Source organism: Arabidopsis lyrata, assembly GCF_000004255.2.
Source record: "Arabidopsis lyrata subsp. lyrata unplaced genomic scaffold ARALYscaffold_1, whole genome shotgun sequence".
Classification (NCBI taxonomy): domain Eukaryota; kingdom Viridiplantae; phylum Streptophyta; class Magnoliopsida; order Brassicales; family Brassicaceae; genus Arabidopsis; species Arabidopsis lyrata.
In genome coordinates, this window is record NW_003302555.1 from 12783047 (window position 1) to 12795119 (window position 12073).

A 12073-nucleotide genomic window follows, 5' to 3' on the forward strand; every position below is an offset into this window, starting at 1 on the left:
CTATGTTCATTACGATAAATGAACATTATAGTTTCAAAAGGTCAACCTTAAGTTGCGGTGTAGATTTAGACGTCATCTAAACAATTCATAAACCAAACCACATAAGTAATGATCACTTGAAATTTAAATAATCTAACCGAATTTAGTTACGCAACCGGATAAGAAGCATACTGAGCTACACCACACATGCCTTGAGGCCACTCCACATCTCTACGAATCCTAATGTAACCATTCTCTCCCCAAGTCTTACCCCAAGAGTTCTTAGCCAACCAGTACTTGATACCTTCCTGGCTCGTACCGTACCCAACCAATGTCACTGCATGATTCACGCTAGTCCCACAGTCCCGCGCATTGTACACTCCCCCTGAGTAATGAATAAAACCAGTCTCACTCGCGTCAATGTCCACTGCGACAGGTTGTCTTGATACGGCTTCGAGTAACGCACGTTCGTTGTTGCTTGGAACGTTTTCGAACCCTCTGATTACTATGGCGGGTATATCGTTGGACCGGCATGGGCCCTCTTTCACTTGGTAAGGGTATGCGTTTTCTGAAGAAACGCCTCCGTTTTTTACTATATAGTTGAAAGCTTCTATCATTGTTCCTCCCTTGCAACCATTGTTCTGCTCTCTGGCGCAATCTAGAAGTTGTTGTTCAGATAGTGATATGAGGTTTCCACGGGCAATCTTTGTCAGACCTTCCACCGCTGCTATCGCTGAGAACGCCCAACAACCTCCTGCTTATACATATAGGTTACTTGGGGAATAAGTTTGTATATGGAGTGTAATTATCTCATTAAAATACTAATCCAGCCGTTTACTTCATTGTTTCCGAATTTGATATATAGAGATTGTTTATATATAAACAGGACAAGCTTACCACATTCTCCTTGGTATTTAACAGGTGTTACAGCTCCTTCGTTTCTCCAATCTTTGGTCGTGCCAAGGACATCACTGACGGTCCAATTCCAAGCTGGCGTCGTTTCATTAACCACTTCGAAAGGTGAAGTTACATTAATGCCACTGAGACCGGTGTGGGTGGCAAGGAACTCCTCTTTAGTCCAATCCGTGAACTTGTTGACACCAAGTTTGTAGCTTTGACTCCCCATATTATTGAAGTTCTCAATGAACTTCAAATTTTCCGTGAACACTTCAAGCCTCATCTGTTTCTCAAATTCATCATCATAAACTCGAGAAAAATTTATCATCCATTTCTGGTGGTAATAAAAAATGGTTGGCTCGTGCAAAGCGACACGAGATGTGGCTTCGGAGATCTTTAGATCCATGGAAAAAATGGTTAAAACAACTAACACAAACTCTACTAAGACCATTTTTGTTTGGTATATGAAAAATTTTCGTTTACACAAAAATATGAACTTCTTTTTGATATGTAAAGAGTTTGTGTTGTGTTGTGGTTTGGTGAAGAAGTGAGAATGAGGAGTAGGATAATTTATAGAGTGAAGAATGAGAGTTGTTACGTTGGAAGCAAATGCAAGTTGGCTATTGTGGTGATGTTATACTTTGCATTACTTTCTTCTTGATCTTCGGAGGAACACTCTTTATCCCTTATTTTATTTTATTTTTTTGTCAAGAAAACTCTTTATCACATGCATAGATATACCGTTACTTTTATATATATGTATCATCAAATTTCATTTTCAAAAATAAATAGTAAGATCTAGTAGCAACCTTAATTACATCTCTATATTATTAAAAGAGAAGTACAAATGAGAAAATGACCTTCATTTTCATTTTTGATAGTAATTACTTCAAATGTCATTTAGAGAAAGTTATTATTAATTGTCTTGTTAGGGATATATTAGGGTCAAACTAACACACGCATATGCACTCGGATCTTCTAATTTTCTTATAATCTAAAAAATCTTTAGATAACAGATTTTTAACTTTAATTCAAAAACGATTTTTTATTTCTATCATATTCATCTTATTCAACTTCTACGAAAATAAAATTCTAGAAGCAACTCAACTACTTTCGGTGATGGTGTCCTAAACGCGTAATTGAACGCCTTCTCATCTCTAGTGGTTATACCACTGCCATTGTCTTAAGACTACGGAAATTAGATGCTCATACATAGAACGCTTCAAACATATAAAATCAATAAGGAATTCAATGCAAACGAGATGATATATATATATATAAATACCCCATTACGAGACGAAATATAAATGAATACATTTCTTACAAGTTGCAACAACTATATGTAATCTAATAATCATTATACACACTTACAAAGTCTATTGGTCAACCTTTGCGATGCAGATTTAGACCACATCTAAACAAATCATAAACCAAAATATATAACAAGATCACCATTTTTGTGGTTTAAATGTTAAAATAATATATCACTTTTATATAAAATAAGTCATCTGCCATTTAGTTAGGCAACCGGATAAAAAGCATACTGAGCCACACCACACATGCCTTGAGGCCACGCCACATCTCTACGGATCCTAATGTAACCATTCTCTCCCCAAGTCTCACCCCAAGAGTTCTTAGCAAGCCAGTACTTGATCCCTTCCGGACTCGTTCCGTATCCAACGAATGTCACTGCATGGTTCACGTCGGTCCCACAGTAAGGCTCATCGTACACTCCCCCTGAGTAATGCATGAAACCGGGACCATCCGCGTCAATGGACACCGAGACAGGCTGCCTCGATACAGCCTCGAGCAATGCACGCTCGTTGTTGCTTGGAACGGTCTGGAACCCTCTTATCCAGGCGGAGGGTTTTGCATTGTACCGGCATGTCCCCTCTGTCTCTTGGTAAGGGTATGATGCTTCTGAGGCAATGCCTCGGTTTTTAATTATATAGCTGAAAGCGTCTGACATTATTCCACCGTTGCAACCGTTGTCACGTTCTCTGTCGCAATCTAGAAGTTGTTGTTCAGACAATGATACTAGGTTGCCTCCAACGATCTTTGTCAAACCTTCCACCGCTGCGACGCTTGAAAACGCCCAACAACATCCTGCCCATAAATGCATCGATATATATTGATTAGTTATTTTTTGATAATTAGCGAATCTCTTATTCCTTAAACCTACAAACCCTAACTTGGGGTTTACGTTTTGTATGTGGAATGATTATTACAATTTTTTAAATACTGAATCCAAATGTGAAATAGAATACGTGTGGGAATCATTATTTGTATGTATGGTTCCGACAAGCTTACGTACCACATTGGCCTTGGTATTTAACAGGTGTTACAGCTCCTTCGTATCTCCAATCTTTGATCTCAGGGCCGGCGACATCACTGACATTCCAATTCCAAGAAGGTATCATTTCATCGACAAATTCCGAGGATGGAATTCCGTTAAATCCCTTGAGACCGGTGTGGGTGGCAATGAACTCCTCTTTGGTCCAATCCGCAAATTCGTTGACACCAAGCTTGTATGTTCTATCCCCTTTCTTGTTAAATTTCTCAATGAACTTCAAGTTTTTCTTGAACACATCAAATCTCATTTGTTTCTCGAGCTCATCGCTATAAACTCGAGAGAACCGAGTCATCCATTGCTGATGGTGTTCAGCAACGATTGGCTCGTGGAAGGTGACACGAGATGTGGCTTGAGAGACTTTTAGACTCATGGAAAGAATGGTTAGACTCACAAACATGAATAATATCGATGTCATTTTGATATTGATGAAAGAATCACACGTTTACACACTAAGAAGTATAGAATTGTAAGGGTTTTATGTAAAGGCCGGTTTCTTTGTGTTGTGTTGTGGTGAGGAAGTGAAGATGGAGAGAAGATTATTTATAAAGAAAAGTTTCGGAGTTAGTTATGACTAACTGAAAAAATGAGAGCAAATTGCAATTGCAAGTTGACTCTATTATGAGTGATGCTATATTTTGCATTACTTGCGCCGTGATATTTGGAGGAACAACTTTCCCATCTTTATATGCACATATATTGCAACTAATGTTTATACTATGACGATTTCACTTAAAAATAAAGAGATAAGATCTAGCTTTATTTACTAGTAACCGTAGGATTTAGGGTAGTATAACATTTGCGTTTAAATGCAATCATGGTCCAATCAAACGTACTCTGAAGTTTATCGGTCGTTGTGAGTTATAACTTTTAAGATATTATATTAATTCGAACCCAAAATTGTCTTTGCAACTATTGTTTTTGGGAAACAACTCATGGTCCAGTGGTATATATACTTACAATGGATTCGTTTCATCATATTAGCTAGTTTCTATTATGGTGTCTTTTATGTCTTCAGAAAGCATGACCAATCAAGGCTTAATTCATGCTCAAGTCTTTTTGTCTTGTAATTTAGAGATCGAACCTCTCTGTGCCAAGTATAGTAGCCCAATGGAAATGATGGCCACTAGATCTTTACCACTTTTTTATTATATGAATTCTTTCTGCATGCAATTGTTTAATGAAGATAATACTTGATGCGATGAGATGCAAAATATCTTTACGTCACATATCAAATTTAATCTAATGCTTATGTTGGGGGGGAAAGATGTTTTCGGTGGATAACTACTATTTATTATCAATATATGTTTCTAATTTAGCTATATGGGATGGTAATAAAACGTAAGAGATAATATGATACGTACGATATAATGTTAGATTAAGAGAGATTAAAAAATTCAACAATTCTCGATTTTTCGTTGCAATAACATAGATAATATATATATAAATCAATTTGTGTGCTGTGTATGTAATAATTAAAAGCTCCACTTAAGAGATAATCGATGATTCCCACTTTCTAACTGAACTGAGAAAACCTTTTTATTCCACTTGCGAATATATTTCCCTTTCATTGTTGTTGAAGACTTTTTCTTGCCCATTCCTTTGTTTGTACCGTTGATACTAGTTTGAACAAGATCATACGGAAAGTCCAAGATACATATATGTCGAATAATCAATTTCCTATTATAACATTTTTTAGCTTAAGTATTTCTTTCAATGATGGCATGAGTAAGTCCTTAATTTTTTATAGAGAACTAAGCGATAACTTTCTATAGTCTAGAAAATTAAATTAAGGACTATTGTGGTTATTCTATACATCAAGCAAATTCCTCAAATTAATGGATTGTGTGTTCTCAGTTCTCACAAAAAAATAGTAATATATAAAAGCACCTTGTGATTTTTGTTTTTTAATAAGGAAAAGAAAGAACTCATGCAAACGATTTTGGACGGAAAAAACTGTTCACTGTATCGTGGTAGTTGATTTTTCATAACTTTTTTCTTTGTTCTGTCCGGTTTATTATTATTCTTATATTTTTAGTATGGCTACAATACAAATACGGTTGGATAATAAAATAAACTTATATTTCAAATATTTGAACTTATACTTTTAGGAAAGTTAAGTTTATAGTATTATATTTGAAATGAGTAACAATCCGACAAAAAAATATGTGCCATTATCGGAATGGAGGGGTAATGAAGCATGGGTTCCAAGTTTATAGTAATAAATAGTACCATATTTATCACACAATTTTCTGTTTATTTTTTTTGTTAAAGTTTTCATCTCAAGTTGCACTCTTAATCAAATGTCTCTGGGGGCAATGATCTCGTTTAAGAGTGTCTCATCCCAAGTTGATACAGTGGTTGAACTTTAAAAATTGCAACAAATTTTTACTATTGAACAAATATCAAATTCAGCAGAAACCATTACACTGAGAAATTAGAGTAATATTGTATAGTTAATAATAATACAAAACTACTGTAATGCATGTATAAAAATTAGATATGGCCTGATCTGATAAATATGTAAATCTAAAGCTTTCTAGAAAACCTAAGTCTCTTGCACGAGTCTACTTCTTTATTTATATAATGGAGACTACACTGAATTCTAACTGGCGGCTGACCGTTCCCATCTACAAGTTGGGACGGCTCTCATGCGCGCCGCAATGTACGCACGCATTGAGATTGCATTATCATTATCATATGATCTTTTTTGTTGGTCATGAATATAAATAAGATTTGAAGCGTGTCATTCCGAAAATGCTGACCCAGTGAACCGATAAACGATAATGGATCTATCTAGCGTAGTAGTTAGATGTTTCGCAAAGTAATTCGTGATATACAATGATATTCAACTTGACTAATTGAATAACGATTTGTATTAGTATCAGTGATAACATTAAAAAGGGAAGGTGGCTTGCGCTTCTGGTTTCAAACTCATGCCCAATAGTCTCTCTATGTTATAATATTTTCTAAAGTTTACAAACTTTTCAAACATTTTGCTTTTATGTTGCATTTATTGTAAAACAGTTCTTTTGGTGAATAAATTTTACATTCATAAAAAAAGAAAAATGGGGAAGATTTTTATTGCTCAATTGAATATTTTAAACTTCTGATTTTTATCAATGTCATAGATGTTTTAGATAGATAAAGAAAAGTTTTTGGACGAAACTATTAGGCATATATATAAGTCTGGTTTATTCTACAAACAAAATCAACTCGTTTGGAGTTTTTGCTACAGAAAACTCAAGAATTCAAAATTATGTTCAAGGTGAGTCTTAAATACTGATTTTTAGATAAGAGAGGAAGAAAAATCCTTAGCATTTAAAAATCTTTTTGGTCTCACCAACTCAACGCCACTAGCCGTTTGTCGAATGCAGGTCGAAGTCGATTATATATGATCTAAAGGGATACCAAGATTACTCGATTATGTATTAGACATGTTCCCATTAGACTCAGACCAGTTCTAGGATCATGTGACTCATTTTCCTAAAGCGCTGGAACGGTTGCATGAGCGGAAACTATCCGCAAAAGTTAATAAGCCTAAATTCAGGAAGCAAGAGATTCGATTCATAGGTGATCGGTCATGTGTGATGTCAGCACAGGACCGTATAATTTCGCAACCGTTTAGGACTGGCCTTGGCTCTCGAATGTCTTGGAAGTTCAAAAAAAATTCTAGGATCCAGGTTATTATAGGAGATTTGTAAGAGAATTTGCTGCACTGACTACTCTATTATTCGGCACCTTGAGTAGAGCGAGAAATGTGAGGACGCTTTCTCGAAACTTAAAGAAGCTTTGAAAATTCATCTCGTTGCATGAACATGGTCAGCCTTTTACCATTTGTACGAACCCTTCGCGTGTGGGCCGAGGATGCATGCATCTTGATGCAAGAAGAGAAGGCAATTACATACACATCAAGACATGGAAGCATGAGCAAAATTACCTCATGTATGATCTGAGATGGCTACAATAGTGTTTGCACTTCGAATCTACTTGTACGGAAAAAAAAAGCAAATTTTGATTGATATCATACAAGTTTGAAATATATATTCATTCAACCTAAACTCAACATATATCAGAGAAGATGGATGAAGGTCATAGCGGGATACTACATACATATATCACCTAGATAAAACTAATGTAGTCAATAATTAAGCTGAAGAAAGACAAAAGACGGTTTGGAGAAGGATTTCCAAAAGCTTGAATCAATAAAGAGTAGTAGACTAGAGACTGTCTACTACAATAAAGAGTAGTAGACGGTTTGGGGACTCAATATCTCAACGTCCTACTGTCTTTGCTTAGCTGCTGTGGAGACTAGAGACCACCTGTTCATCCACTGTCATTTCTCTCCGGTCATATGGGGAAAATTATGATCAATTTGGGTCTGCCGCAGGTAAATTTCAGCGACTGGACTGACATGCTTTCCTGGACAAAGGTCAGAAATAGAAACTCTCCTCCATTACTTCGGCTTCTCGTGACGCATTCACTGGTCTACTGTATTTGAAGGCAGGGAAATAATCAAGTACATAACCAGATTAGTATTCCTCCGCTTACTATCTTCAAGGATATTAACAGGGAAATCATCAACACATTCAATGCTAGAAGAAATATGAGGAAGTTCAGGAATCTAATGGGACTGTGGCTTCACTAGGAGATCCTTGCCTCTGTTTTATCTTTTTCTATTTGTACTCTGTTTTTTTTTTTCTTTTTGGTAGAGTTATAAACGTTTAAGTCTTAAGATGTAACACCTATCTTTCATATATATGATATCTACAAGTTTAGCAAAAAATAAAAATAAAGAGTAGTAGAGTAGAGTCAACGACCCTGCCTGAACTAAATTATTTCCAAAAAATAATACTAATTCGATATTTTTTGAGCTCTTACGCTGCTGTTGTAAACTGTTATTTTCTTGAGAAATTTACTATAAAAATATTAACGTTGAATTTCTTAATATTGCCTCTTTTAGAGACTAGTCTCCCAATCTTTAGACATCAAGGTATTTAAAAGTCTTCAACTCGTAATGTTTCCATTTCTTATATTTGTAATATTAATTATTAAAATATATCTATATGTAAAGTTTCTAATTATTTTCCTTAGACAATTAGAATTCGTGTAGAAATCATCTTGGGATTAAATAAACACACTTTCCTCATATCATGATTTGGCAAATAACTAAATGTATATGTCAAAATCATTTTTGTTAAAGAATGGATATGTCAAATCACGATCATCCTTATCAAGTTTAGTCATATAAATATTTATATAGATAATAGATCTAGAGCTTGCTTGCAGAGTAAAACCGGCGGTCACATAAGCTTTTGACTTCAGTTCAAGGTAGTTTCCATGTATTTTCACAAGATATTTCAGTAGAAGCAATAAATAAAAAACATTATTTTATGGACCTTCAAAGATCTTCTCCATTAAGTTCTCAATTGGTGTCATGCATATATATATATATATATATATATATATATATATATATATATGTGTGTGTGTTTGCGCTTATCCTCTAGTCATTCATCGACCAAAACTGTGTTAACTCTTAAGTGTAATTTATAAGGTCTCTTGAGCTATAAAGATGACAACGGTGAGTAACTTGATCCCCCTAATCATTTTTCATGAAAACTAGCTCATATATACGTTTATTAAATATGTGTGTGTACACAGGTAGTGGAAATGGAAGTGCCAATGGACTGTCCCGGGTGCGAGAACAAAGTTAAGAAAGCTCTTGAAAAGATTAAGGGTAATTAACCAGTGAAGATAGGTTTAAAATCACTAAGTCCTAAACTAATTAACATTTATTCAGAAACTAGTTTTCTTGTCACCCAAGAAACCTGATAATTAAGTCTTGGATTGAACAGGAGTCCACGATGTTCAGATAGACTCAAAGCAGCAGAAAGTAACGGTGACTGGTTCGGCCGAGCAGAAGAAAGTTCTGAAAGTTGCTAGGAATGTTACAAAGAGAGATATATGCTTATGGTCGTACCCTTACAACCCCGAATCTAATGGATATAACGACAGGTACTTCAAGAAGAAGTTTCGCAAAAGAATCAACATGTCGGTGAACGGTGAGAAAGTGAGTTCCTACAACTACCACAAGCATGGCTACCACGGACACGAGCATGGATACTACCAAGAACGGCCTTATTCAGGTCTTATCGATCAGAGCGCTAGTTCTATATTCAGTGAGGAAAACCCTCATTTCTGCAGCATCATGTGATCGACCTTCTTATTTCAGCAACTATGTGGGTGGAACAACTTTTGTTCGGTTTTTATTTGGTTTTGGATATGCTTCATTGTATATAAATCATAGAACCGGATCAAACCCAAATAAGGCCGTTCTTTTATGTAATAAAATTGTTTTCGTTTTAGATTTGGTTAAATTAGGGAAAGGTCGGGTGTATGTATAAGTGGCTTTGTTGTTGCCTTCTTCGGTTGTAAGTGAAAACACTATGTGGATAGCTCTTCTGTAACATTCTGAAAAACTCAACGCTCAAATCAGTAATTTAATATTTAATTAGGATTTGTTCTAGTCAAACCTGAAAAGATGATTTACTTCGTAATATGATGTATTTAGGCTCTTTTTGGGCGAAAAATAAAGTAATGGTATAGTCTTCACTAACGAAATGGAACTAGGATTTTGGCAAGAGTTTCGATTATTTTATCCTAAAGAGGGCATAAAAGTACTTGGTCTGAGCCTCTGAGGTCTTTTACCGGGTCAAGTATCGAATCAGGGAACTTTCTCTCACAAAATAATAATTATTATTATATATATATATATATATATCATTGAAAATAAAATTTGTAATTTTTCTCTCTTTATGTATAGATATTTACTATAATCTTCTTCAAAAATGTAATTATGTAAAATATAAATAATTAAAAAAATAAAATAAGCTATACTTAATATAGAACAAGTATATATCTAGTGAATAGTGAAGAATGGAAAATGATAAGGTGAATAATCTAATAATAATAACAATCTCAATAAATGTTTTTTGTATTTTTGAACGGTTACGTTTTTTTATCGCAACTTTTCATTAAAATATTTATTGTTATTTTATATGATTAATTCTTTTAATCGTATAATTTCATTGAAAAATTTACGGTTAGTTTTTTACGGTTGTATTTTTTTATCGCATGCACTTTTGAACAGTTGTGTCTTTTTATCGCAACTTTTCGTTAAAATATTTACGGGTTTTTTTTCCATTTTTTCTTTTATTGTGTCTTTTTATTGCATCTTTTCATTGAAATATTTATGGTTATTTTTTTACGGTTGTGTCTTTTTATCGCAAGCATTTTTGAAGGGTTGTGTCTTTTTATCGTAACTTTTCGTTAAAATATTTACAATTTTTTTCGGTTCTTTTTTTCGGTTGTGTCTTTTTATCGCATTGTTTCATTGAAATATTTTTATTTATTTTTTTACGGTGATTTCAAAATGTCTATTTCACTTCTGAATGGTTGTTAATGCAACTTTTTGTTAAATACTTATAAATTTTTTTTTTCTGTTGTGCCTTTTTATCGCATAGTTTCTTTGAAATCTTTACGGTTATTTTCTTACGGTTGTCTTTTTATCGTATCTCTTCGTTAAAATACCTTTTACAGTCACTTCAACGGTCGCGACCTTTGATCGTAACTCTTCAAAATATATTTTCTTTTATTTTTAATTATTAAAATTTTAAATAAATTTTTATAACTACTGAGTTGACTCATTGTAACATTTGGTTTACTTACGAACCATTATAATTTTCTGTTTATTTTATGAACCACTGTAACCCTTAATTTATTTGAAAACCGTTGCAACATCTAGTAAGTTTGATATTTATATATAATCGCGTTTCTCGGTGTAATTTTTCATAAAATATATATTTTTAATTTATTTAAATGAATTTTTGCCAACTATTTAATTGAACTGCTGTAACATTTAATTTGTTTGACTAATCTTTGCAACTTATGATTTATTTAATTAACCGTTGTAACTATTAGTTTGATCGACGAATCTGCAACCTTTGGCATATTTGATATCTATGGTCGCGTATATCGATATAAATTTTCATATAAAATGTTAATTTTGAATTACTAAAATACATTTAAATAAATAGTTGCAGCTGTTTAGTTGAACCATTGCAACATTTGATTTATTTGACTAACCATTGCCATTTTTGGTTTGTTTATCAACCGTTGTATCATTTACTTTATTTGATGAAATGTTGCGCACAACCACTGGTATATTTGATATCTACAGTCGCCGTCTCTAGATTATAACTCTTCTTTCACCTGTTTGCATCTTTTTATCGTTACATTTCGTAAACTATTTTTACTTTACTTTTTCTCTAAAGAAATGTTTTATATTGTTAAGTCTTTTCATCGTAACTATTCGTTAAATATTTTATACACTAATAACTAGGCCTCGGCGTTCGGTTAACCATTCGGTTTCGGTTCGGTTGCGTTCGGTTTCGGTTAGTTTGGATATGGTAATATAATAACCATTCGGATATTTTAGAAATTTCGGTTCGGTTCGGTTCGGATACCTTTTAGTTTGGTTCGGTTTGGATATTTAAATAGATAACCGTAACTAACTAAACTTTTATCACGTCCGGTTTGGTTCTGGTTTTTACTCAAAATAACCGAAATTTACCGAAACTAACCAAAACTAACCGAAATTAACCGAAAAAAATACAAAAAGAAAATACAAAAAAAAAATTATTAGAAAGAAAATTAAAATTTGATTCAATTTTTTAAAAGGGTATTTAACTTTGACAAATATAACAAACAATATTTGGATATTTTGATTATTTAAAGTATTTGATTGTTTTAATTCTAAAAATAATTAATATTTTGAGTTTATAA

The 12073-nt window shown here is 33.6% G+C and overlaps 3 protein-coding genes across 3 annotated transcripts; 1 reads left to right on the forward strand and 2 right to left on the reverse strand.

Annotated features, from left to right (window-relative positions):
* LOC9326853 (zingipain-2) lies at positions 1-1680 on the reverse strand. The gene is made up of 2 exons (XM_002893501.2): positions 877-1680; positions 1-733 (listed from the first exon to the last, which is right to left on the reverse strand). Exons 1-2 carry the CDS (start codon positions 1325-1327, stop codon positions 147-149), a joined length of 1038 nt encoding a protein of 345 aa, XP_002893547.1. The 5' UTR covers positions 1328-1680; the 3' UTR covers positions 1-146.
* Positions 1681-2314: 634 nt separating this feature from the next.
* Positions 2315-4838, reverse strand: LOC9329609 (ervatamin-B). The gene is made up of 2 exons (XM_002893502.2): positions 3191-4838; positions 2315-2982 (listed from the first exon to the last, which is right to left on the reverse strand). Exons 1-2 carry the CDS (start codon positions 3642-3644, stop codon positions 2396-2398), a joined length of 1041 nt encoding a protein of 346 aa, XP_002893548.1. The 5' UTR covers positions 3645-4838; the 3' UTR covers positions 2315-2395.
* A 3871-nt stretch (positions 4839-8709) lies between these two features.
* On the forward strand, positions 8710-9845 carry LOC9329610 (heavy metal-associated isoprenylated plant protein 29). The gene is made up of 3 exons (XM_002890745.2): positions 8710-8810; positions 8891-8966; positions 9085-9845. The coding sequence occupies exons 1-3, from the start codon at positions 8802-8804 to the stop codon at positions 9441-9443; spliced, it is 444 nt and encodes a 147-aa protein (XP_002890791.2). The 5' UTR covers positions 8710-8801; the 3' UTR covers positions 9444-9845.
* Positions 9846-12073: the final 2228 nt, after the last annotated feature.